The sequence below is a fragment of the Lathamus discolor genome, chromosome 8 (assembly GCF_037157495.1).
Source record: "Lathamus discolor isolate bLatDis1 chromosome 8, bLatDis1.hap1, whole genome shotgun sequence".
NCBI lineage: Eukaryota > Metazoa > Chordata > Aves > Psittaciformes > Psittacidae > Lathamus > Lathamus discolor.
In genome coordinates this window covers 16,051,691-16,079,369 of record NC_088891.1, presented here as the reverse complement: position 1 = coordinate 16,079,369, position 27,679 = coordinate 16,051,691, and the positions used below count along the sequence as shown (strand labels likewise).

General features: G+C 38.3%; 1 protein-coding gene across 4 annotated transcripts in view; it reads left to right on the top strand.

Annotated features, from left to right (window-relative positions):
* The window catches only part of THSD4 (thrombospondin type 1 domain containing 4), a 312,906-nt gene that overhangs the window by 80,252 nt on the left and 204,975 nt on the right, over positions 1 to 27,679 (top strand). For all 4 annotated transcript variants that reach the window (XM_065688400.1, XM_065688397.1, XM_065688398.1 and 1 more), the window contains exons 5-6: positions 10 to 439; positions 17,849 to 17,951. In XM_065688400.1, the coding sequence (XP_065544472.1) occupies positions 10 to 439; positions 17,849 to 17,951 (533 nt within the window). The remainder of the gene's footprint in view (positions 1 to 9; positions 440 to 17,848; positions 17,952 to 27,679) is intronic.

Below are 27,679 nucleotides of genomic sequence, written 5' to 3'. Positions count from 1 at the left end.
TGTTTTTAGAAGCAGAAATAGAAATCCTATTGGTCCAGGAAAGTATGGATATGGAAAAGTGCCCTACATTTTACCTTTGCAAACAGACACCGGTCAGCAGCCTCAGAAACTTCGGAGACAGCGACAGTCATCTAGGAACCATGTATTTCATCAGAGTCCAAGTCTCATGAATGCTTACATTCAGGGAGCTAGTCCTTCGCTTCAACATGGGAATCTTTATCAAGAAGAAAGTGGGCCTCAGGCTGGACATCAAGCGCTGGGACCGTCAGTTTATCAGTCATCTTCGTTTCCTGTATCTCAAAGCCTGTTTCACAGCAGTGACTCAAATCATCATGGGTCTGCATCACACCAAGCAGTCCAGGGTCAGCCTCAGCCTCAAAGGGCTGCAGCAATTGTGTGCATTGGCACTTACAAGCAATATAAACTCTGCAACACCAATGTAAGTCTGGTTTTCCTATATTTAATTTGCTGGGCAGCTGTTGGTTTTCCCTAGTATGCTAAATGTTCACATAGTCAAGAAGTAAAGCTGAACACTGTCTCTAAGTAATAATAATTTTTTTTTAACTTATTTTAGTGTCTTGGGGAATACGGAAAGTAGATGCATAATATTATAGCTACCTAATACCATAACTTCACGGCTTTTAAGCAGTCGCTAAATCTACCAATACGTAAAATTATAATTCTATAAAAGGAGAAGTTGAGTCACAGACAGTTTTAATATTTTTCCATGTAAGAAATGGAAAAATGGAGTTAGGGTAGGCCATGTTAAGAAGATTCCCTGCTTCTGAATCCCATAAGATAAGGCTAACCTTTTGGGAGTGCTAGTCATGCTCTAAATACCACTTAGAGCCAGTACCTAGTAGCCTAAATCACGCCAGAATCTTTCCATGGTGTTGTGTGTGTTCCATAACAGATGCTACTTTTACCACTATTCAAGCTTTACATGCTTTGATTTTGCCTTCCTGGTTTATTGGACAGAAAATGTGTTCTGTGTTAATTTTTAAGTAAAACTTACTCTGTTATTACTTCATTCAAAATGTTTGGCTGGGTGTAGCTCTGTGCTCTCAGGCAGTCTCCCATTCTATGTGGGAGGTAGTGAGGTTTTGCAATTTTTATTCTGCTGAAAGTCTCAGTTTCTGGCAGTGTCACTTCAGTATTTCCTAAAGTATCTCTTCCTAGTATTTGTGTCTTACACGGGCTACTAATCTAACTTAATGTTGCAAACTTGAAGAAGCTTGTATTTGGATATTAGAAGCAGGATGGTCGAGTGGTCTCAATATGTTTAAACAACAGGCCATATTTTTCTGAGTGGGTGCACATCTGATTCTTCTGCCTCTTGGGAATCCTGTTTTGTTTAGTGGAAGCCTGCTCAGTGGAGATGTAGCAACAGAACATATGATCAGGATAAGAAAAACATGACCTAAACAAAGCAGAGGAGTGCTTTTTTTGTCTCTCAGTGTAGCAGTTATTACATCTGCTTTATGAATGAAGTCCATTGATTTGGAACTAGAGCAATTGATTGCAGAGCTCTAATGTCAGGAAACTTTTAGTGTATTTGTCCGAAATGGAAAACATGAAAGGGCTAATTTTGAGCCTCTGAGAATAGTCTCTGGTACAAATCGCTCTTTTGAAAAACGCTGTTTTTTGAAGGAAATGGGAAATGAACTTAGTACATGGGCATTAATTTGGAAAGTTTTCTGTGCTGAATTTGCTCACTGCAGTACACAAATATCCCAGTCTTTACTTCATCCCCTACTACATCAAGGCAAGATGTTGGACAGTATTCTGCTTAACTTCAGGAATGTAACAAGATCCTTTCCAGGAAAGATCTCTTTTCAGAGGAAAAGGGGTGAGAGGTGAGGAAGTTAGAAATGAGCTAGAAGAAAGATGTAATCCCAGATGGCCAAGGTATGGAGAAGGAAGGGTTGTAGGGGAAATTTGTTGAAAATGACAAGTGGGCTGGAGAAAAGAGGACTCTGAGCTTGTGAATTAGACAGTGGCAAAACATGCAGGTCAGTATGATGAGTGGTTTGGCCATTGACAGATTTCTTTCGGTAGTAGGGGAACAGGAGTGAAAATAACGTCATGTCAGTTTTAGAAACTGTTGTTTAACAGAAGAATTCTATAGATGAAGAGCAAAAATAAGTGAGCGTACTGTACTGTTGCTGCATCTTTGCCATTGTTGCATGTTTAAATGCACTTAGAAAGAAATAATTTATATTACAGGAGACTTTTAATAACAGACTGAAATTGTAGATGATGTAGCTTCTGCTAGGCATGGAGCACTACATAGCGATATTCTTTATTCAGTGACATTTCTCTTTCCCTCTGAGAAGCTTTAATTGCTATTCAAAGTTATTTTTCTCCATAGAATGCGTTAATTAATATAATTATAAAAAAGTTGCTAAGAACATTTTTAGTATAAAGGCCCAGACAAGAGCAAAACAAGGCCCATAGTGTTTCACTTGTTTGCTTGTTCTTCCTGATTAAATGCTTCTGTATCTGGGCTTTAATTTAATTTATCGGCAGTGACATGAACCAGTGATCTTGTCAGCATGCAGAGAACAGTATCTTTTTCTTTCTTTTTCTTTTTTCTTTTTTAATACTTCCTGGTTCATACCAGAAATGAAAATCTCACTTACTGAGCAGAAAGTATTCTGTTAATGGTTGTGTTTGGCCACTCTCTCTACTTTTTCTCCTTAGGGCAGTTAATTAATAACAAATTAAGTCAATCTGCCTTGGTCCATTAGGTCATTTCCTCATTATTGTACATTTATTGTTTTTTCGTTAATAGCTGAACTCATTTTACATGACTGACAGCTTGGTTTGTAAAAGTTTAACTTGTGGGGTTTGGTTAGGGAGAACCTCAAAGTGCTTGTGTTTGTTCAAGTGTTTTTGCAGGTCATTAAACCTATTTTCTTATTGTACAAGTGGCTTCTCCTCTTCAGCACCTTGCATATAGGCTTTGTATGCATTCACCTCAGAATATACAGCTGCCTGTCACCTCCTTCAGCAGGGAATGGGGAGCAAACATCTGTCCTTTACGAGCAACCAGTACTGTCAGATCTAACTGAAACCGTGAGCTATTTGCAGTACAATAAGATTCTTCAAATATAATCTGTAGTCCTCCAAGATGGGGGAGTGATGAGTAAATCTTCCGTACTTCCCTCTGCATTACAGGAGGGAGAATTATACAGGGGTTGTAGGTGAAGCAGAATTTGGATGCAAACTTGTTTGGGTTGTTTGTTACCAGGACAAAGGAAACAACTCAAATGGAACACTTGTTTACTGAGCACTTTTTGTTATTAATTGTCTCAAGCATTGCCAAGTCACTAGCTCTTTGTGAGAATATATTTATAAATTAACTTCAGGCCGCGAGCTGCTTCGGCAGTGTACACAGGGAATAGATAGAATCAGAAAACAGAAATTTTTACTTTCTTACCCTGACTCTTCAGCTATGCATATTATTACTCTAGTAGTACAGCTATGGAAAATTCAGCTTTTGGTTCTAAATACAAATTCTTAACTTGGATTCGTGTTCCTGTGCGTAGAGCACTTGCGAATGGCATCTTTGCATGGAATGCAAAGTATCTGAAAAGCAGTTTTGGAAATGGAAAGAGGTTTTACTGTTGAAGGGATGAAGTGAAGTAAAAGGCTCAGGGCCAATCCCCAGATCTACCATGATGGGGTAAATTAATATATTTAATTTCCTAGAGGATAGTAGTGGCACTAATGATACTAATTTGACTGGTGTGTATTAACACTTTCCCACTGAAAGACTTTTTTGGAAGCAGAACCCTAATTCAATAGAATTGAAGTGTTCTGCAGGAATAGGTCGAGTCCATTAAGGACTGCTTTGCTTTTCTGTCACTTAAGCATATAGGTAGGCCTTGGCAGGCTCCCTTGGCACCTGGGATCTCAGGATGTTTCACCAGCTTGCTGGCATTCTGACCAGGCATTTTTGAATTTTTTTCTACACTACAGAAAATGAAACATTTTCAATGTTTCAAGTTTGAACAAAGGTAGAAGCGGAAATGTTTAATTTTGCATGGAACCGAAACTGTAATTGCCAGACAGGTCTTTTCAGAAGTGATATGGGGCCTGTGAGGATGTGTTCATATACTGAGGTGAAGACAAATAGAAGACCACGTGTTTCCAAGAGTGCTTTTTCTTTTCTTTTTTAAACTGAAAAGCCCTTTCTTATTCCCAAAGAGCTACTGTGTGGTATATTTATTTTCATTTTGGTATTTGTATAGAGTAGGTGTTTGACAGAAGTGGTAAAGCAGGGTTATGATGACATATCTTTTCCTGAGGAAATTTAACTTTGTGAGGAATTTTCCCTGCAAACACTGTGGGATTGTATGTACGTTTGGTAGCTTGTCGTTCTGTGGGTGTATAGGAAACTTATTAAAAGCTTACATTACTTTGGGTTGTGCTGTTCTTTCTTTGGTTATTTTGGTATTTGAAGCAGAATTGTGTAAATATTAATTCAGAATGTGTTGCCACTAATGGGGTCTTAACTCACCAGGCAGAGGCACAGAGATAGTGCTTGTAAAATATCCTACGTAGTTCTATCAGTTGCCCCTTGTATAAAAAAAGAACCGCATAGAGGCGTCTTTGATTAAGCTTCAGTTTTCTCCTCTGCATCTCTGCACCGTGGCTTTATGACATCCTCTTTAACAACTGAGAAGACTGTGTTAGAAAATGTTTTGCATTATGATGTTCCTGTTAGAACTTAATTATGAGAAACTGTCTGCCTTAAATCATTAGGAAAAATATGTTGGGATAACTTTAGAAACTCTCAAATAGTTTATTCCACAAGTGTGCCAGTAACAGAACACTAAGTTAGCTCTTTTACATTATTTATTACTAGGTTAATTACTTACTAACCTCATAAATGTTCAATAAGGCCAGAATCACACAATTCAGAAAAATTTGATATCTAGAGGCTTACGGTTTTTAATTGAAAAGTCAATTGCTTTGTTCAATAAATCTAAGTTACTTTAATTTAGCATCTGGGAGTCCAAGAGTCATGATTTAATGCCCTGTTATGCCAAGAACTATAGAAACAGGCTAAAAGGATAGGTGCAGGTAAAAATTTTGTAATGTATACATGGCTACAGTCATAACCTGTATTCTCCAGGTTAGGAGAAATGACCCCTGGGATCTGTAACAGAAATGATGAGATTTTTGTCTTTCTTCAAAGACAACTTATTAAGGTATAAATAAAACATAGTGAAGCCTTGGATAAACACCTGAAGACAGTAAACCAGAAATATTCCACAGGAAGATAAAGTTTGAGCATGTATATCAGTAATAAAAATCTTCAAAAAGTGCAAGGGCATTATCCGAAAGACACGGGAAGAAACTTTAATATTCAGTTTACACATAGAAGAATTAAATTTTTTAAGGCAAGAAGTGCCAACCTCCCCATAATGAACTCTGCCTTGGGTCATGCAGAACAAACTTTTTTATAACTGAGGCATTCTGGGACGTGCTTCTAGTTTGAGTTCTGATCTTTAATGAATGGCACCAACCCTTTCACCCACTGAAATGTTATGACAGAAGAAGTGGGATTCACATCATCAATTTGGAAAATCTGTAGTGAGGGCCCATGCTGACTGCAGTTATGTTTACTCCATAGAGAACAGTAGTGCTTTTGAAGCAGTGCCATACGTAACTTCACAGTAAGTATGAGATATCTCAAGCCATTATGATTATAACTCAGGACAATGGACCATGGTTAGTGTCGTATAAAAAATTGCTCCTCTTGTAAAAATGTCTGAATAACTTTGTGATGTTCAACCTAAGTTTTCAAATCCTTTTTGAATTAGGAGCAATTCATGCCATTGCTCCTAAGTATCATAGTAAATTCTCTTGTCTGTTCTAGCTGTTTATACGTGACAAACAGTTACCATGTTTTAGCATAGGAGTTAGACACTTTGTACACATTTAGCACCATTAATATGTATGGGTTTAGCTTGAGCATTCTGGGAGCTAAATTTTCCAGAGGCTCTGTCAACTTCCCAATCCGTATTTTCTTGATTTTTAATGTACAGTAGTATTTCCAAAGGTATGGTTAGCAGTAGTGCTTCAGAATGTACGATACTGCATTTTTCTTCTCTAAGGTTTTTTTCGAGTTCTGAGCCTGTTAGAGGGTGAAGCTGGAGAAGTCCGTGTACTGGTTGAAGTTAATTTGTGTCTAAGAACAGCTGAAAATTCAGACCCTCATTTATGCGTAGCAATTACATGATATAAAAAGTTAATAATTCTTAGTGCCTCAAAATCAGAACCAAAATGCCTGTCAGTTGCCTAAAACGTTTGTTTCCTAACTTCCCAGTGAGCTGTGAATGGTAGGCTTCACACAGCAATTGGAATTGTCTGAGAAGTTACCATTCTTATTCTTATAGTAAATGAAAAGCCTGTGTCATGGTGAAGAGGAAAGAGGGAAAAGATCCAGTTATCCAATCACTTCATCAGTTCTGAATAGCAGCATTAGCACTCAAAATACTGTGGAGTGAGTTGGAAACTTCATTTGGGTGCTTGTTGAAATGCAGTGGTTTTTGTCGTTCAACACTAAACCATGACTGCAGGGTGATCAGGCCTGATTGTTGTTCAGACATAACCTCTGTGCCAAGCTTTGAAGAGGAAATGTATCAGTGAAACTTGGGACTTCAGACTTGTAGTCAGACAGTTGCATTCCTGGCATATTGTAGATTTGCTTAATAGGGTAATGTAAGTTTGAGTAGTTGTCATTTATCAATATAGACAAATGTTGTGGGAGATATTTAGAGGCATTCCAGCTTGTCTTTGTTTCTTTTTGTCAACTCATGTTGGCAAAAGTCTTTGCTTGAAATTCTGAGCATAATTATACAACACTCCTATAATGAACAAAAAATTTGCATTTTATCCATGTTAGTTTAATTGCATCCAGGTTTTTGAAGCAGAGGAAGCTGCAAATGTCTACCAACTTGGATCAGGGGAAATCCCTCAATTGATTTACAGTTTTTCTTTTTTTAAACATTGTTTTTATGAACATTTATTAACTAAACTTATTAATAGCAGGTATAGAAAACACCCGCTGTCAGATGTTCATCAAGTGTGCTGTGTATTTGTCCAGAAAAAAAAAAACCTTTGCATGCAGCATATTGCTCACATAGAGACATGCAAGTGTAATTAATAAAACAGAGCTTCTTTCTAGTGATAGGTTGCTAAGGCTGTTTATCTTCAGACTCTTGACTTTTCTTTGTGGAAAAGCCAATCCTGTATTTTTTGTATCTGTCACTGCAGTGTTGGAGGGGCAGTGGATGATCTGTAGAGGGAAGAAGCAAGTGAAACACCCCCTGCTCTTTTCTGCAAACTATCTTTGGGTTTTGGCTTCACATTGAGTCACTTTCCAGCCAAACAATGTACTGTTTTCTTTTTCTGTATTTCTGTTTGCATTATCATTTGTTGAAGATAGCAAGCATATTAATTATCTTGACGGCTGATTTTAGACCTCACTTTGGGTCACTTTTTGATGACAATATTTTGTGATGGTGCGTAGTTTCAGTTTGAGCAGCAAAGTGCCATTAAAAGGACTCTCTAACATGAAAAAGTCAAACCTGCAAAGATTTAGAGCTTTCAGCACTAGAGATTTGTCAGCAATCCTATGGTAACTCTTGTCTTTTCAGAAAAATTGTTTAATTACCTTATAATTTATTATTTTACCCCAGGGACCCTGCATAGACCAACAGTTATTAGTAATACACTACTCAATGTTGTTATTTTTATTATTCAGCCTTTGGCTCCCTGCCTTAAAATGCTCCTCGCAGAAGATGAGATTCTCTAGGACTAGTCATTTATACTATTACTACAGTGTTTGATTTAACATTCACAAAGCTGCTGTGTGACAAGATCTAATCTCTATGATAAGAAAGGGAGCTGAGATATGGAAGAATGTGGTTTAAAGAAAGCCTTCAATAATTTAATGCTTCATGTTGGGTAATTGAGATTAGATTTTTTTTTTTCCCGTGTTCATTATCTATTTATTACTTGACAATGTCAAAGCAAAATTTGCATTGGCCAAAACTCTAATTATGATTTCACAGCTCAGCTGGAAATCAAATTTGGAGGTTTTCAGTCAGACCCCAGAGTGGAAAGCACATAGTTCACAAACTGAGAAAGGACTGGATTAAGTAAATTGCACCATATGTGGCGTTTTCTGCTCAAACTAGTAGAGTAGCTAGTTCCACAAATTGCAGGCTGTCTTTCATGTTCCTTATTCTCTGTGTCCATTGTATGCTTACTAGCTTCTATAGTCACTAAGACAGATTATGTAAATAACTCTTCTAACTAAACATTCCTGATTATCCTCAGAGTAAGTCCATTCTGCGCACTGAATGAGTTGCAGATCATATGGAAAAAATAGTATGTAATCATGTAGTTGAGATTGGACCTTGCAGGAAAAGAAAGAGCCAAATTATATAGTACTTGCGTGGACAATCCCTTCTAAATTGAGGTTAAACATTCTTTTAATGTCCTCTGACTTACTGTGTGTAACTTCTAGTTTTAAAACAAAACCAAAAAAGCCTTCAAAACCAGAATACCATCATGCGATCCATCACTGTTTACAGGACTCATCAGATCACTGCAGTTGAGCTAATGGAAGAAAGCATTTGCCCTCTACTATTCTACAGGGCAATGAAATGCTTTGCCATGGTGTTCAAAGGTTTTTCTCACAACCGTTTCTGCCGTTCCTCCAAATACAACCGCTCTCTGCTTCTTCCCTCTTGCAGAAGTGGTCCCACTATATTTTCTCGCTCTGTCTCACTTCTCACTCTCTTAGTACCTTGTTTAATATTTTCCATCTCTTCTCCTCATTTCTTCTGCCTCCAATCTCGCCGCCTTCTACTTAGGTTCCCCAGCTTCTCTCCAGTTTCACTTTTTTTCTTCTCAGTACCTTCTTCAGCTGGCTTGATCATCCAGTCTGATATCTTCCATACCAGTCCTAAGGTTTTCCAAAGTATTCTATGCATTTTAGGTACAAGCATTTGCATTAGGCCTCTTCCTTTCTTTGTCCATGCTGCCTGCAACAGGCTGAAGGGGCTATTAAGCGCAAAGAGTTGTTTTCATTTCCAGTGCCTGCCCCTGACACAGACCTCAGGAGCCACATACCTATAGCTGCTGGAAAACTTCTCAGCCTCTTTTAGCCTCAGATGTGGAATACACTTCTTGTAAAGAGATTGTTCCAGCAGTTTAGCTGTGGAACTTTAACAAGCTTTGACTGAACGTGTACAGAGTATGATTATCAGCATTTTTTCAGAATCTTGTGGCCTGGCTTTATTTGGGTAGATTTCCATATAAAGACAGAGGATGAGTTCTTGACGCAAACCCACATCCTCGGCTGACTTCATTTTGCTCATTAAATAAAACAGGCACTTCTATTTTGAAAAAATAAAAATAAAAAAAATTATCGCAATGTTTGAAGCATGGGAAAAAATAAAGCATTTCCCCCTCTTGTCTGCCTTCAGACTCCTTCTTGGGATGAAAAACTTCAGTCAAAAAAATGAGACTAAGACAGATACCAGGAGTGGAAAGTTTGAGCTTTCACAGTTAAAGTTTGACAAATTCATAAGTAAATGGACAGTGCTACCAGCTGTAGCTCTACTGAAGTATTATAAAATATGGTAAATGTATCTGCTAGTTAAAGGTGCCTTTTTGGTTTTTAAGTAGTATGACTTAGGAAGAAAGAATATATATAGCAGAAACGGTGCATGGTGTGTCAGAACCTCATTTTTGTTGGAAACAAGCTCTAAAATATGAGTAATGCTGTAATTTCTGTTACATTTGGCTCCTGCAAGCTCAGTTATTTTTAAGGTGCTTTAATGATGATCTATAATTGTTCACTTTTTGTGGAAAACGAATTGTTCCATATTGTAGGTAGGGGTTTTTATCTATTTATTTTATTATTTTTAATTTTTTTTTTAATCCAAAAAGAACAAAATGCATTCTCTCAATGGACTTAACAGAATTCACCCTAAACGTAGTAACTTTTGTGCCTCATATAGCACTGCATAAACATTTCTGTTGCCTGCAACAGAAGGTTTGTCAGGCGACAGGTTGTCAGTTAGAATAGAAATCTTTCTCTAAGAATATTGTGATTACTGCTGTAATAAGAATTTTTAGAAAGTGGAATATTATGGTAATACAAATCAAACTTTCCTAAGCTTTCAGCCCTTCTGCTAGAATCATTCAGGTAGTCCTTCCTCCCACACAAAGGCCAGTCATTTAAATGGAATGCATGCAATTGAATTTCCATTTAAATTGATGAGACTTTCATACAGAAAACTGGTAAAGGATTATTTCCTTGTGCTGATGAAGCTGATAGAAGAAAAGAGTATAGTGAAACCTACGTGACATAAAGACTGCACCCCAAAAAGAATAGGCTGCTCCAAGAACATTGTTTTTAAAAAATTAAATACTGCTGGAAACACTAAAGTAGATGTTTTATTGCATTGACATAATTTTCTACAAACTACAAGGACTAGATGTATCGTCTTTGCTTGAAGTCGGTTGATTTCACTAGAGTTACATCAAGTATGAGTTTGTGCCAGGGGTTTTCAAAGCTGATACTGGTGGGGCCTTTCAAAAAGAGTTTTGGAGTGGCTGGTTTTTCTAGTATAAAGCACGCTACTTATCTATTAAAATATCTTTAGTACATAAACTGTACATTTTCTGAGGAATACTATTAAAGCATGCTCTATTTTTCAGATATAGTTGAACAATGTAGACAGATGAGACACTGAATCTGCAGTGAGGCTGAAAGCTTCCATGTTAAGGCATTCTTAAGACTTTGAGCCAGGTTGTGTCGAATGGAAATAACTTTTCATTGATTTTACATTAAATGAGGCAATAGTGTGCAGTTTAAGCACCTTGAGCATTATGTAGTGTTTCTAAAAATAGATATCTGAATGAAGGGATTCTTGTATTTTGTGGGTTTTTTAATATTTACATAGAAAAGTGATACCAGTGCTGAGACTGAGAACAGCTGTTGTACAAAGTGGTTATGATTTCTGTTGCAAATGCCAAGCTTTTGATGCTTGATTGGGATCATGTAAAGAACATTCTGTGTGCACTCCAGTCTCAATACTAAAGTGTACTCCTTTGCTCAGGGAACTGGGCACTAAAAGAAATTTGTGACAGTAAAATAGTAACTACATCTTGAAAAAAAGGCTTCGGAATGGGTAGACAGTCATCTGGTCTTTTGCTGGATCAAAAAGAAGACTAGCAGCAGTCAGCTGGCTAGATCATTGGCAGGTGTGAATTGACATAGCTCTGACTTCCATAACACACTTGCATATCACTTTACACCAGATGATAGTCTGTTCCAGCAAGGTCTGTTTTCGGTATTTGGCTTCCATTTTCTAATTTTTCAACTTCGATTTTTTAGAAAGCTGTTACTGTTTCTCAGGTAGTTTTGTTGTTTGATTATTTGGTTTGGTTTCTTTGGAATAGCATTTGTAAAATCTTAGCAATAAACGGAAATGGATGATTTCCTTGACACATTTTTGGTACTACTGAGGAACTGTTAATTTTCCTAGTTTAGCTTTTTGGTGAGCCCCTCCTAAGCTTACAGTGCCAAATGTTTCCAGTCATGCACATTAGATCAGTGTAGATGCTTTGTGTGGGATGGGTGAGTGGCTAACATTTTATTTAACAAAACCAAAACTGGACTTGAATCTTTTACAAGTTGTTGAAAATCTTAAATAAAATAAGTTATTTCAATGCAATCACAAGGGTCTGTCAGTGAGAATTTAAAAAAAGCCACAAATCTGTAAAGTTAAGCAGAAATACTTCCTTTTCCATCTGTTGGGTTGATCTTTCTTCCCCATTATTAGACATACGGTGTTTTCATCTGTAAAGTGTTATGGAAGGGAAAGTAACAGATGCACTTGCCATGGTATGCATTAATGCCCTATTTGTTTGATACATTACAAAGTTAATAGAGATTAGGTTTGGGTAACACTTTAAAGACTTTTCTGGTTAAATTCAGAGGACTTTCTTAGTGCAAAGCTGAAATCATTAATTGAAAAAAGGGTTCTTAAGTTCCAGATTGAGATGGTAGCAGTTCCCTTACCCATGGCAGTGGTAGCCAGCACGTACCTCAGGGAAGGCAAGCACCCCACTGTACAGCTCTGCCATGGACCATTTTGCTTTTTCCAAACACAGTCTCATTCCTAGGTGAATGGGCTGTGGGAGAAATAGAATGATTTTGTATTGTGCACACCTCTAAGGTCTTTTCCATCTATGAGAAGCAGTCCCCTGAAAGCAGTGAGGGTAAAGAGAAAGGCTGCAACCCTGTATTGCTTGCTCCTTTAGACTCAGCATTGCTTCAGAATCTCTCTCTGGTTAGTAATGAAAGTTAGTAGTTTATGACGACTGTCATAACTAACCTTAATCTCCATTGCAACAGACATGTAGGTGTAAATTCATAGCTTCAGGCAGTGCTGACATTTCAGCAATACAGGTGCTCATTCCCCATAAACTTGTCCAGATACCAGCGCATTCACAGATGTTAATTTTTATTCCATTTTCAAGCCAGACATTTATAGTGTACTGTCTGTGGTCATGGACTGTAACTAGAGCTGGCTAGCGCTGGTGTTACTGCAGAGCTGCCCTTCACATTATTTTTAACATGTAGCATTTTAAAGTTTCTTGTGTGTTTTTGTTTTTCAGAAGCACCAATTCCATCTGAATAACCCCCCTGCCTGATATTTTGTGCCATGGGTATCTAGACACATTCAATGGACCTTATTTCTTTCTGTAGTAGGCAGACTATTCTCTTCATGTTTTGTTGCTGGTTTTGAAAGTTAGAACTATTAGGGGAATAAAAGCATCTCCATTAGTTTAAATTCTGGAGGTCTTTCAGTGTGTTTTCAGCTAGACAAAAGTAGGTTGCTTTGATCCTAAGCAACACTGATAGGGGTGTCTATGGTTCTTGGCAAAGAGAAAAAACTTAGCAGAAGAATTAAAATTTGAATGACTCAAGATTCTGCTTTTAGATGTGGACACAGAACTTCCATAGGCTTCAGGAGGAACAAGGCACTTCAGAGCAGAAGTTCCCTGCAGACATGGAAGATTGTTGCGTAAAGAATTGGGATGTATATAGTCTGCATATTGCAAGGACTTGCTGCTTTTAAGAGTATGTTGTGAATATGAAAGAAGAATCTTCAGATTACTGTTTCAGAAACAAGTATTTTAATTAATTTTCTTTGGAGATGTGTTTATCCTTTAGAATGTCAAAGGATTAATATGATTAGATAGAACCACTGCAGGAAATGAAAACTGGAGTACAACTTGGACTTAATTTAATATATAGTATTGTGCACACAGAAAATATGAATTGTAAATTATGCCCGAGTCTGGAGAATCCAGAATGACTATAGGGCCTGTCTGGTGACTGTAGGTCATAAAAGTGAAACAGTGCCAAAAATCTAAGTCAATGTTTTAATTGCCTTTAGAGCTGGTTTCAGGATCGAAATGGCCCATTTATGCATTTCCAAAAGTGCATTATCTCAGTGTAGCTTTAGAACAGCTTTGCTAATGGCAGGCTTGCATCCAGTGTGAGTGCACATCTGCTGGCAGACTGATAATTTTCTGGTGCTTTGTCAACACTTCATAAATTAACCAAGGCGTTGAAGATTGTTCAAACCTTGTGCTTTTCAAATGTTTCCCAAAAGCTCAAAAGCAAGTAGGATGGCTTCTTTGTTTTACAGTCGTAGTTGTACTAGCAGCTCATTTTAAGAGTGTTGTAATGGTGCATGGCAAAGAGAAGTACTCTGTATTGTTGTCCTCGGAATATTTTCATACCTGTGTGTCTCAGATGAAACTGAGGCATAAATAAAGCTCCTATTTCAGAAGTACCAAGTTTCTGTCAGCTGCAGACAGATGCATTTCAAGAATTTGACCTAAGGTCCAAAACCAAAAAGGATATTTCTAAAATGTTTTGTCATAAGCACCGCATGCCTCATCAACACAGCGCTGTGCTGCTGCTGTTAATTTCACGTTCTGGAAGTACAGGAAGAAAAGTTGGCCAGGATGTCATACTCATTGAAACAGCTGCATCAAAACGCAGCAGTGGAAGCTCTGAAAGCATCTTACCTGGTGAGAAAATGTCCATCACTTTGAAGGTCCTGCATGCTTACTTTCTAGCATTGTTTTTTCCAAGCGGCATGTTTTAATTAGGAGAGACATCATCTAAACCCATACAAGATTATGGATTCTAGATGCTGTTTCTAGTTTCATAGTGCACAACTGAAAAAATAATAACTAGAAAAAAAACCCAACAGCAACATTTCCCAGCACTGGGTAGTTTTCTAGATAATTTATATCTGCATTTACATGAGGGAATCTGAGATTTATCTTCATAGATGCAATGTGTATGTTTTGCCTATCTGGCCTCCACAGACCTGGTTAAAAAAGGAGATTTTGTTTCTGTTCTTTTCCTTATTACAAACACCTAAAGGGGCCATCCTGGTTTTTTATCAAACCCCCATAAAAACTTCAGGTAACTCCTTCAGTAATCACAAAAGGAACTTAAGTTTTTGAGGAAAAAAAGTTAATTCTGGATCTGTCATTAAAAAAGCAATGAATAAAGTCAACATTCTGTTTTCAACAAAACTTTTCAAGCCCCTACGAGGCAGCACAGTCCTAATGCCTGCACATCACGTAGGGGGACTCACACAGTAAGGCTAACTATTTTAGCAAAGTTCATTCCGAAGGCTTCTGTGAGATTTTGGAAAGAGATCCAGGTTGTTTAAATCCTAGTACTCTGGCTTAGCCACAGGAACATTCTTGATCTGTAAACATGCCAACATGCCTGCTTTTTAAAGCAAAATTGCTGTTTGTTTGGGAGAAGGCCAGGAAAAGTGTAGGGATTTGCCATGGGCAGGCCCTCGGACAGAGTGTGAGCCAAGCACAGGTGGGACTGCTTCATGTGGTGCTATGGGACAGCCTGATCTGTCCTCAGTAAGCTCCGTGTATCTCCCAGCCGAGTGTGTGAGCTGAGTAGCAAATAATGAAGTACAACTAATAGACATTGCAAATATGAGCTTTCTTTGGCATTGTCATCTTCTCACACCAATGCTTGTTGCTGTCTTTTAGAAGGTTTATAGTCAAGCTATATGTGTTTATGACAGAGGCAGTAATAAAATTAAAGTGTAAAGGTAGGTTGCATACTCAAGGAGTACATAAAGAAGAGAGGCCAAGAGAAAGTGCCTGGCACTCTTAGGTCTTCTGTAAGAAGCTCAGGGATTTTATTTTCCGGGGTGGGGGTGAGCAGGAGGTGGCGTAAAACTGTCTTTTCATTTGGCTATGCATTAAGAAGTTAGGCAGGGGTAATAAATGGTGTATAGATGAGAACTAGTATATAACTTTTTTAAGCCTTGGTGATTCATAAACTGTAGGAAGTTTGACTAGTTGTACATGGTAGGCAACTCTCTCATGAAACATTTTAAAATGAGTATAATCTGTAGGTCACACTCTCCAATTTTTACTCATAACTTTATTTTGCAGTTAAAATCTGATGAAAGAAATAGGGGAAAGAAGACTGAGCTGGGACTTTTAAAATAGCAGGGATGTTACTGAGTTAGCCTTTTCTTCTGATTTTGGCTTGATCCACACAATTTTTAGTGTGTTTGTCAGCCCTTTGTCCTGCTTTAAAGCAATGGGGCCTCTGTCCTGTGAGTAACTTACAGTAAGTTTAAAAACAGAAATTGTAGCTATATAAAAATGATCTTAGAAAGGGCGGGTGTTGCTATTTTTTGGCAACAGCAATGAATATCTTGGTCTTTTTATTCATACATTATCTGCAGTTGGTATGAACGGGGTGTACAGGAAATGGTTTATGAGCCAGAAATACTGGTACACAAGAGCACAAGGCTTAGAAAAGGAAAAACAAGAAACAACAAAACTTCACAATAGGCTGTCAGAAAATGTGTGCCAAAAAAAAAGGGAAGAGCGTTCCAAAAAGAAACCCTTCAGGCTGCGTTCTTTGTTGGTGCAAACTGATGTCATTCTGCTGTAAGTTTATGTGGTGACCCTAATTTATGCCAGCTCAGGTTCCATCCCTTCACCTTAGGTGTATGTGCTATAATTTGTTTGCATGAAAAATGTAAGGTTCCTAGCCATGGTTGGTTGGTTCTTGCAGCTGAATTTCCCTTGCTGCATTGCTGTCACAGACGTAAGGATGTGTATTTTAGTTGTGGGAACATAGCTTTGCTTTCAGCATGTGGCACTAGAAAGACTTCTGGTCCCACCCTTCCAATGGAGTTTGGTGGCTCATTGTCCTCTTTTCAGAAGGCTTTTTTGTTCGGTTGTGATTTTTTTTTTTTTATTAGAAGGTTTGTTGAAGAAACAATATTTGCATGTACTTGGAGATCTCCAAAGGGTGGGGAACAAAGCACAGATGGCCATTTGGCCAGAAACAGTGTTTATTCTAGAAGATTTGTTACTGTGATTCTCATAGAAGATAAAGTAGTCCATGAACCTTCCCCCAGGCATGTCTTTGGTACAGTTTATAGCCCACTTGAAAGCTCTTGACTTTAACATCTCGCTGATCCAGTTACAAACGTCATCATATAGAGATGGTGGATACAACACAGACTCCTCTGCGACCTTTGGTGTGCTGGCTTTCACTGCAAAGACAACCAATCCTTTCCCCTATGCAGATGTAAGAGAACTGAGTTGAAGTTGCAACAAGAGCTGTTCTTACTAATCCTCTTGCTGTTCTCTTCAAAAACAGTTATTTAGCTATGCTGCTTTCGTATAATGTTGCCTCTAGATTTCCCTTGAAATGTATCCTATAGGAAAAAATATTCCGCTATTCTAGTCCAGTTCTTCAGGTGGTTTGTATTGCTCTTGAGTAGTGTTTTTAATAGCCATTTTGATAATCTAAAGGCTACCTGAAAAGAATGCATCTGAGACCAAAGCTTGTCCAAGCATAAAAATTGTTCTAATTAACCCCCACCTTTTCTAGAAATCTTTCTCCCTTTTGTGTGTGCCCACACACAGCGTAATCTTCTGCTGTAACTGCTTGAGTGTGAGGATACAGCAGAACAAAGTAATTAAGTATTTAACTTGTATTTACTTTTGGAATCTGCTTCACATCTAAGCAAGGCTTGTCTGCCAAAGGCTTACATTGAAACTGACTTAATAAAAGATGTTACTTCTATCTGTAAAACTTGCCCTGCTTCAATACGTGTGTGTGCGCACATGCTTGTATATAGGAAGCTGTTTTGACTATTTAGCTTCAAGAACTCTTAAGCAAGCATTTGGAGGCACAGGTTAAAATACAAAGTAGTGTTACAACTGAACCCAGGACACGACTGTAATAACAGCATGTAGAAATAAAAAAGTGGTAATATGGTATTGAAGCATAGGATGAGAAGAAGCTGGTGTGGCCAGCTTTGAATAAGTTATGGAAGTGTGTATGTTCAGTGTTTCAACTCTGTTGAATCTGAGCCCAGAATATTAAGAATGAAAAATGTGAAGCTATTGTGGACAGGAAATGATTTGGATGTAATTTATTGAATTTATCTTGAAATGTCATCTTTTTGCTGAGGAAAATGACAGCTAAATAAAAAATTGCCTTTTTTTTGGTACAACTCTTGCTCCTTCAACTCCACAAATTCTCTCTTTTTTTTTTTAATTTTGATGCTGTTACTTAGAAGCACACTGTTTGTTACCTGTTTTAATCTAATCTGGATTTGAATTTGGCAATCCTTCATTAACTTTCTAGAGTAAATAAGTAAGAAAGCAGTAATAACACTGCCGTTGATTATAATGTGACTTTTTTTTATCTAAACAGATGTGTCCTGAAAGCAGCAGAAATATTAGAGAAGTGCAGTGTGCATCATACAATAACAAGCCATTTATGGGTCGATTTTATGAATGGGAACCTTTTGCAGAAGGTAAGGGAAGACAACTTGGTTTTGTATTATTATACAGATTGTGTTTTGGAAAGGCAAATGTGATTTTTACTGAGTGGAAGCCATTATGCTTTGACTGTGTCTTCCTCATTTTTCTCTGTTCATCTGCTGCATTTATTCATGGGCAGACAAGTCAATAACCTCAGATCAGTATTTCTAGTATTTACAGGAATGAAAGCATGTAAGTTCTACTTTGGCTGGTATACACCATTGGTTCCATATAGTGTTGCAACAGTATTTCAGCTACTACATGTTAACTATCTTCTTTTTTTTAATGTATTTACTTCTAATGACAAAGCCTCAGTATAGCTCCATTTCAGTAAATGGGTTAATTTTTATTTAAACCAGTGTAGCATGTGACTCGTGGTCCTTAGGCATTCATTTCAGGACTGTCTGGCTATCTAATTTGTATTTTCTAATGCATGTGTGACAGCTGGGATGATGACTGTGGGAGGGATAGCTGTGTTATGGACTTCCCCAGCTGCATGTTGAACTGATTGTCCTGGGACATATAGCAGTGGCAGCACTAGTAGTGGTCTGCCACCCCTCTAGAATCCTAACCTTTGGAGGATAAAAACTCAGTTGGGGGCCAAAGCCTTTCTCCAGAAACATCTTTGTTAATAGCTATTTATTTTGTTTTCTTTATGTAAACAAGAGCTGGGTCGAACTCAGCTGAGATTCATGGTTATTTATGAGGTAAATAGTCCTCAAATGTGCCTCTGGATTCAGAGGAATGTAGTTCCTGTCTTATTTTTTAAAAAATTTTTTTTTTTTTGAAAGTTGTTTTCCACAAAACTTCAAAGACAAAAAGGATTTATGCATAAAGAAATACATATGCATAAGTACCTTTATTATTTTGAGGCCATTCTATCACTGTGTGTGAATCACTAGTAGAAGAGCACAATGATGACTTCATTACCCACAGTCTCCTGTACCAACAGGCTTTGTGTGCTCTTTCCCACGTTATGTGCAATGTCTCCCCTCCAAATGGAGACACAGTCTCACCTAGATTTTAAAATGCAGGATATAGGCCCATCTGCTTATCATTTCTAGATTTAAGAACAAAGTAGAAGGAAGAGAATTTACCTGTATTTTTCTAAGTGTCTCTCGAATATGGCTTTTACTGCCTTCTGTTTAAGTAGCTACATATAAAACAATGCCACACAATGAAGTAGAAATAATACATTATGCCATGGTTTTTAATGTATTACAGTCAATGTTCGCAGGCATTTCTCTTTGCTGGAAGTCTTCAATGCAAATAAAGCCTTCTGTGTACTATGTTTTGTCTTGATTGCAGTGCCTTCCCCTGTATGTCCTAAAATAGGCACTGTGGCAAGATTTACACGTTTGCATGTACCTTCAGTGTCAGCAATCTGCTCTGGGGCAATTAGTGCCCTGTGTGTGTTTTACTTTCCTTCAGTCTTTAAAACTCGTCTGGCTAAGTTGCTTTCTCAGCTCCAAAAGGGAGGCAAAATAACAGATTTGGAAAACAACAGGAAAGTTTCTTCCATGATTGCGGGATTCCTCCGGGTTCTCATATTTTTATTGCCCCTACCTTAATCCTAATAGGTTTAGAAGGAGAAAAGGGTTATAGCTGCTGTTAATAAGCTGAGGTGTCATGTCTAATAAGTTTTGAATGGAAAGCAGTAGAAAGTGTGTGTGTAGGGCTGCATCTGGGTGTGTCAGCTGGAAGACCAGCATGTACTGCTGCTGTCACTGTATTGCTCTTGGGGACAGAGGAAGCCCTGTGTCACTGTATTGCTCTTGGGGACAGAGGAAGCCCTGTGTTGGACTGCATTGTTTGACCAGCTCTCTCTGAGCCAGCTTTTGAGGTTCTGTGCCTTGCCTTTTTGCACAAAACCAAAATGCCTGTTTTGTAACAATAAAGATTCTTCCAAAGATGTGCTGAAGGCAGTATTAGATGTCAAAATCTGCTGCTCAAAACCAGGACATTAGTTCATTTATTTTTCCGGGGACTCGAGGAGTGCTGCAAGTGTGTGAAGTTCCTTTTTCCTGTACATAGAAATGGACATTCCTGTGCGTGCTTAGTATGCTAGCATCCTCTTGGTAGTTCCTTTAGATGAGCAGCTTTGATTTGCAGGTGATGTTAGCTATTTTTACAGCCCAACTTGAGTCAGTGAAGATTCAGGTAGGTTCATATCTACCTCCTACTTGATTTAATAATGTTTGTTTCTAATGAGTGGTGCCTCAGTCATGATTTTATCTGATGTGAGTCCTGGTTTTATCTGTTGTGGGTATAGTGAAGACTTGCAGAGCTATACCTCTTTATCTCAAAAATTTTGAACGTTAGGTATATACCATGCTTTTAATTGAAGTCATGTTTGGCATTGTGAAGTTGCCCAAAAGAAAGTTTCAGAGCTGTACAACTTTGGCACTTTGTACCATGCATTTAGGCAGAAAAAAGAGCTTGATACCTCAGCAAGCAATGGCTGAAAGCATATTCTGTGGACACCATGACTTCTCCTACAACATGGCCCCAAAGACTTATGATGTATTATCTTTGATGCATCCCTTTTTAAACTGCTATTAACAAGACACAACCAGCTCTGAGCCAGCTCAGCCCACGTCCATCTCCTTGCTTCGTACACAGCAGCTTTGACTCACTCTGCCCTGTGCCAGCAAAGATGACTCAGGGGATCTAAAACATGCCACAGTCATTTCTTTTTTTCCCTCCCCTGCATAGCACAGCTTGCTCCTGTTTATGTTGGATCAATAAGGGCAGCTAAACCATAATTTAAAGCCCTGTCTTGGTGGTGAGTTAAGTGTAATTATGATTATTTCTTAAAAATACACTTCTTTTTTTTTTCTTCCTCATTCAGATCGGTGCAGCTGCATTTCCAACCCCTGTTTTATCTGCTACTGCTCCAACACAAACTTCTGTCTTTATTAAAACAGCTGTATTAAAGGGACTATAAACCTTATGAATTTAGAGTATTTAATGAAAAACCTCTAGTTTGTGTTGGAGAATCAATAGCATATAATGGCTTTAAGGGTGGGATTCAAGAGGAAAGATCCATTTGTGACAGGGGGAAAGCATCACAGTGACATGACCATAAAACCTCTAAGGAAGTTTAAAGCTGCATAATCAACTTTTTAATCATTCTGATGATTGAAACTCTTTAATTTGAACTCTTTATTTCAGCTTTTATTTTTAATTGTGGTGAAAAATTCATAACCTAAAGTGTTTGATATTTTAACGGCTGTACGAAAAGAACCTGCTGAAAGGAGAAAACCTATTGATACATTGAAATGGGTGAGTCCGTGGGAGTCTCCCTTAGTGAAGACTAGCTGCCCATTTTGAGAGGAGGGAGATTACTGCATGGTTAACTTGTATAAGGTTAAAGAAGAAATAAAATCCTCTCCAGGAATATCTCTGCCTCGTAGAGGATCATCTTCAGGAGGATACCTGGATACTCTTGTGCGTCCAGAATGCATTTTGAAATACAGTATTTTCGTATCAACAATTGCAGAAAATCCTGCTCAGCTGCAGACCCTCTTGCCTTGAGTTCTCTTTGATAAAGACAGCCAGACCTTTGTGATAGCCAGTATTTTACACTACAGTCCTAGCCATGGGTTTCTGTTTGAGCCAGGCAGGTAGGCATAGGAGCAGTACATGTGCCAAGAGCTCTGCTCTCTTTAGATGCAGAGTCCTGCAGGGATCTTTAGCTTTCCCAGCCTGTGCTGCTCTTGCAGGGCAACCAGCAAGGGCAGCCACTAGCAGGACTGCCTCTGCCTGCTTCCCATGTTGGAGAAGACTTGTAAGTCTAGGCAGAGATCTGATTCCATCTCCAGTGTGTAAAACTTGAAATAGCTGAAAACATAGTCTCTGGGGACTTGGCTTTTTTCTTCCTATTAAACATAGCAGTTTAAAAGCACAGTAATACCATAAAGTCTGAGCACTTTCTCCTGAGAGATGATTTAACTTGCTTTAAAAAAACAGAGATGAAAGAGGTTTTGGCCAATCAGAGCCTGGTGCATTCAAATGCAGGTGTGATTTGCCCCTAAAAGATACTGAGGATTTGCTCCCTTCCCTCAAAAGAAATGCAAAATTTCCATGGAAATGATTGTTTTCTTTTTTCAAAATTTTAGTTTTGTTATTTCAGAGCAAAATTTTAGTGGGAATTTTTCTAAAATGCAGGCTTGATCGAACATTTCCTCCAAATGACATTTGTGTTTGCTTGAAAACAAAAGCCATTTGCTGGTTGAAAACCAGCTCTAGTTTCAGTGCTCCCCTTTCAGGGGAATGTGCTTATTTGCGGGACAGCACGCTGATTCACCTGCATCACATTGACAGTGGGAATTCCTGCTGTTTCAAATGTATGAGTTATTTGACTTGTGTTAGAGGTCACTGGATGCTAACAAGAGTAATAATAGGCATGAGACATGGCTAAAGGATCGTCATGGTGGTGACTCGCAGATGATTTAGTTCCACTTGATAGAGTTGAGATGTCGTTGTCTTATAACACTCTATCAAGCCAGACGAGTTTCTAGGAACAGAGCCATGCTCAGATCTTGAAAGCTGTTTAAACAGTTTATTGCTGGCAGAGAGTGGCTGGAACCTGATGGCCCCGAAGAGGCCGCTGCTCCCTGCTGTTAGCAGGCGGCTGGCCTTGTGAGCATGGCCTTTCACCTGAGCAGGACCTGCAGGGTCAGGGTGAACTCTGGCAGCAAGAAGGATTTCTGGAAGGCCTGTCAGAGTCCATCCAATTCCTTCTGTTTGCCAGGCCTGGCTTCCTCTTGCAGCTTCGCTTTGTTTTTCTATGTGATTGCTGAGAGACAGAAGTTGTGCACAGCCTCTACACCACATTGCTCTTCGGAGCAGGGTTCGAGGCAGGCTGAGTTTCAAGTAGGATAAAGATTCTTGTAGCTGAAAGCAGAAGTAGCATAAATGAAATAGCACGAATGTCACTGCTGCATTTTCTGGGCGGGGGGGGGAGAATGGGTTCCCAGTCTTTCAATGCCATTGTTGCCAAACCTAACTACTGATGAGCACCATAATGAGGGATTCAAAATCAACTGGAGTGAGAGAGACTGATGAGTGCCGGGTGTCAGCACCCAGCCTTGTTGCAGGGCGGTTGGGCAGTCCACCTGGCTTCTGTTTGCTTCTAGTGTATCAGAATCCAAACTTTGAATGGATGGAAGGGTACTTGCTATAGGTGTTTTTCACGTTGGACTTCATGGTACTCTTTTTCTCTAAAACGACTTTAATGTCAGCACTTCATCCTGAAGCCTGTGTTATGTTCAAAGGAGAACTCACTGTAGAGGTAGATCTGTGCCTGCTATAAAATCCTTTCTGAGTTTACTTTTGTTTTAAAATACCTTGTAAGTAACCTGACTTCCAGCTGTAAATGTCTACCAGCTACAGCTGGGAAAAAAATAAGTGCTGGGGAAAATGAAATGTATGACTTTCACAGGTGCCTAGCAATCATTGCAACTGCAGTACCTAGTGTCAGGTAAGAGGCATTTATGATTTAGACTGAATTAACTTTTGCGTTTAGGATGGAGACTGAAGACTAATGCATGGCTGCTATGGTTTATTTACTTAATGATTTTTGTTGCTGGATTTGTAACAGTAGATTTCACTCCTTTTGAATGACAAAATAGCTTCTCATAACAGGTCAAAAGGTAGGGGCCAACTTATGATACCAATTTGCTAAGAAACTTCTCCAGTCTGCTGGTAATTGATGACACTGAAGACACTGAATGAGCTCTGGTTAATATGATTTAAGTAATTATAAAATGGAAGAAAACCTAATTGATCTTTTAAAAACCTTAGTGGTGTACTGAGAGGTGCAAGCAGCATTAAGCACTGGAATTCTGGAAGTTGTTTCAGGGTTTGGGAAATGTTTAGGCTTTGTGCAGAGAAGGGTATATAGGCTTGTGAGGAACCATTTATTCTGTTCTAAAGTCTCACCAATATGTTTTGTGGAGTATTTTCCATTCAGTTGATGAGCAGAAATCATCCACCAGACCTAGTAAACCTCAGGACATCCCTTTCTGGGAGTGTTTGGAATTCTGTTAAATGAATATGAAAACCCTGACAAGTAACATTTAGCTTGTTGTATTTCTAGATATTGCTTCTAAGTTTATTCTATGTGTATACAGCTACCAAATATGCACAAATAACTTTAAAAGAAGTTTTGGTCCAGATATAAATGCAGTCCATTGGATGTAATGTTGCAAATGAATGAATATTCTGCACCAACCTTGAAGATATTAGACTTGTTTTCTGTGGTTTAGTGTATTAGCTTTAATTCTGTTGGAATTGTGACATGTATTAGTGCAAGCATTCATTGTGTCCACTGTCGAATTTCATCACATCTTAATATAAAACTGTTCTAGACATTGTAAAGTCTGATACATGCAGGGAAATATAACACTGGTGTCATCTTTTTAAGTTAACTGGAAGTAGAACTTCAGCTTAGAGTAATTAGAGAATTCATCGTTGTGCAAGATTAGTAAGGTAGGCCCTGGTATATGTTTCCTGAATGCCTGTGATTTTTTTGGCTTGAGGAGTGCAGTCCATGAGAAGCAAAGGTAACATACGATATCTTGGCCTTCCCTGATTTGAAACTGCTGGTTCCTTGTGGCTCAGGGTATGCTGTGCTGAACTGGTACTATCTTAGTTTTGTGTGCAATACTTTGACAACCTCATTTTTTCACCTAGAAGACAAGAAATCTTACTGTTGTATTTGTACTTTCTCTTAGTAAGTTCTGGTTAGTGAACGCACAGATGTTTGAGTATATACACAATATTTCAAAAGTAATCCAGCTGTGCTGCAGTTCATCCAGCTGCAAGGTATTATATTCAGTGAGGCAGCTGCTTGAAGTCCTCATTTCTCATCTCCATAGATCTCTGCCTTTTTCCCTTTTTTTTCCTTTTTTTTTCTTTTCTTTTGCCTCCAGTTATTAGAAATTTTCTAGCAAAAGTCTATGCCTATGAATTAAAACAAGAGTTAGAAAACTATGTTGGTATACTTCCTTTCTACATGCTGTTCGCGTGTACATTTCACATGCACTTTTCTTTAGGGTTATGCACTAGCATGATTTGGATTTAGGAAGTAAACTTGGAAAAATCTAATGAAAACTTAGTTCTGTTTTGTAGGTTTAGAGAATTGATGGCTTCATTTCTTCAAGCACTACATGAACTGACACATGAAGCATACTACAGTTTGCTTTGCTTGCCCTGTTCTTTTATCTGATGGGCTACTTTTAAATTGGATCAGTCTTAATCTCTAGCTGTTTCAGGAGCAGTAAACCAGTAGCAGATCAGTATAAGACAAGACATCCTAAAGCATATACCTAAAATTACTGACAGGAGCTTAATGCATACTATAGGCATACAGTTCTTCTTGAATGCTAATGGAAAATGAGCTCTAATTTCCTTTAGACCCATTGGAAGTTCTATCTGAGGCAGTGAAGTTTTTTTTTACACCTTACTGACAATTTATACAATTTTGAACTGAAATCTGTTTGAAATGTTGTTTATCTACGAGACTAAAATTCACTTAAATGCATTAGAACAAGAAGTTAATTTATACTATGTCCCTTTCTCCCCCTTTATTTATTCCTGATTTGTGAATGAATCACAAGAGAAAGCAGATGGAAGTTTGCAAAGCTTTTAAAGTGTGGCTGTGCTAAAGTATCTGAGGCATTTTTTGACTTCATCAATAAATCTGCTTCCTGAACATCTGTTGTGTTGAGCTTGACCTGGAAATTGTAAATATCCTGTGTATTGCTGAAATATGTAACTACTTCTATAGAAGGCTTTAATTAAATAGTATGCTTAGATACATAATATATGGAAAACTAATGTTTCTATATGGCATCTTACCTCTTAACAGTTATTCTTCACATATCATTTTATTAATACATGCTTCGATTTGCATTTGTAAGAAGCTTAGTGATACCGGAGCCTGGCTTTTACCTGGGATCCTGTGGTTTGTTACAATTCAAATAATCATGTGTACATATTTTTAACTGTACTATTTTAAGCAGGGGCCATACTCTGATGTATGAAGTCAACCTTTTCCCTGTCATAGGTTACATGCACTGCATGTTGTAATGTTTCTATTTTGTTGTGCATACCTCAATTTCCCCACTTCTCTACTTGCTATTTGGAGGGGAAAATGGGCTAAGAGAGATGAGAGCAAGAAGATTTTGATGTTTATAGATGTACATCTGGATGAGCCTCAAGAATTGTAAAGGGTTGTTAATGCCTTTGGGAAAATGGGAGCCCTTCCATTGGATGTTATCATTCAGTACACTCCAAAGTGTAAACAGAATGTACTTTTAAGAAGACAGAAATATGAAAAGAGATGAGCTGATAAGCTAATCTAATCTTACATTTTAAATCCAAGTTTATCTCCATTTTAGATAAATTTAGCCTTGCTTTGCTGTAGAAGAGACATTGTCTTCTTTATCCAGGTGACCAATATTTACTGCTGTATTTTAAAATATCTGGCCTGCCTAGTTGCATTAATTGCGAGTAAATCTCAGGGAGAATTATTCCCTTATTTCGAAGCGCACTTCTTAGTTCCTTTGGTGGGAGCCAAAAGTTAAGGACAGATGTGGCTTTCAGGCTCAGATATAGAAAGAAAATTGTATCCAGATTGTGTGGTAATGAATATTGTTAGGCTAGAGTAGAATGTTGAAGGAAGATTTGATTTTTGCAAAGCACGTGTGGAAGTGCATGGTATAGATCCTTTTAAGCCTTCTTTGGTAAAATTTGTCTTGACTCCCTTTGCTACCAACAGGAAGACCTCATGGGTTCAGATCACTATTCATGCCTGCAGTATCAGTAAATTACCTGATAGTGTGCAAAGCATCTCTGAGAAATACCTTGCGAATGAATACACTCATGACTGGAACTGGAAGAAAAGAATTTCCACTGTAATATTCTCTAATATCATTTGTTCTTCTGAAAATGAGTGAACAAAATCTTTGTTGGATTTCTGTAGTAGATTTTTACCTCTTCATGGCCCTGGTGAGTCTTCTACTGCTGTGTTTTAATAGTAGGTGGCTTACCGGTGATAGACATTTAAGCATGGGGTAGGGCACTTAAAACATGAGCAATTTTTTCCCGAACTAGGAAATTTCAGCTGCCTCAGGTGAGGCCATAATTACAGGCTTACCAGTTTACAGAGATTTCTGGGTCACTGCTGGAGGGCCTGTCCCAGTGTCTGCCTCTGAGCCACAGTTGTGGGCAAGTTTAAGACATGATTATGAATTACTGCTGCTTAAACAAAAGTACATCCCTAAAACCATAATATCAATACTTCTAGCCTGTGGTGAGCACAAGGTAAAAGTCATTTGCTTAAGCTCCTCTTATTCTGAGAAAACATCTTTCTGTAGGATATGAGTGAATAGACTTTTCTTTTGTAGTATTAAACGAAAGCCTGCAAGGTTAGTGCCTGTGGCTCAAGCTGAGTACTGAGACATGCTAAACTCATTCTTAGTCTGGAGTCACTATACAAGACTTTAAGAGTGGAGGAGGGATGGGAGGTTGTAAGATAAACTACTACAGAGAGTTCCTAAGGATCAAGTATTATAGCCTGTTTTTTAATGTGGCGTTCCTTTAAAAGCCCTCAGATTGACGATTTCCAACTTCATCTCCCAGTATTTCAAAGGAGCACAGAGTTTACAGCTCTCATTCGTGTAACTGTTCGCTAGAAAAATGAGGTTACTTA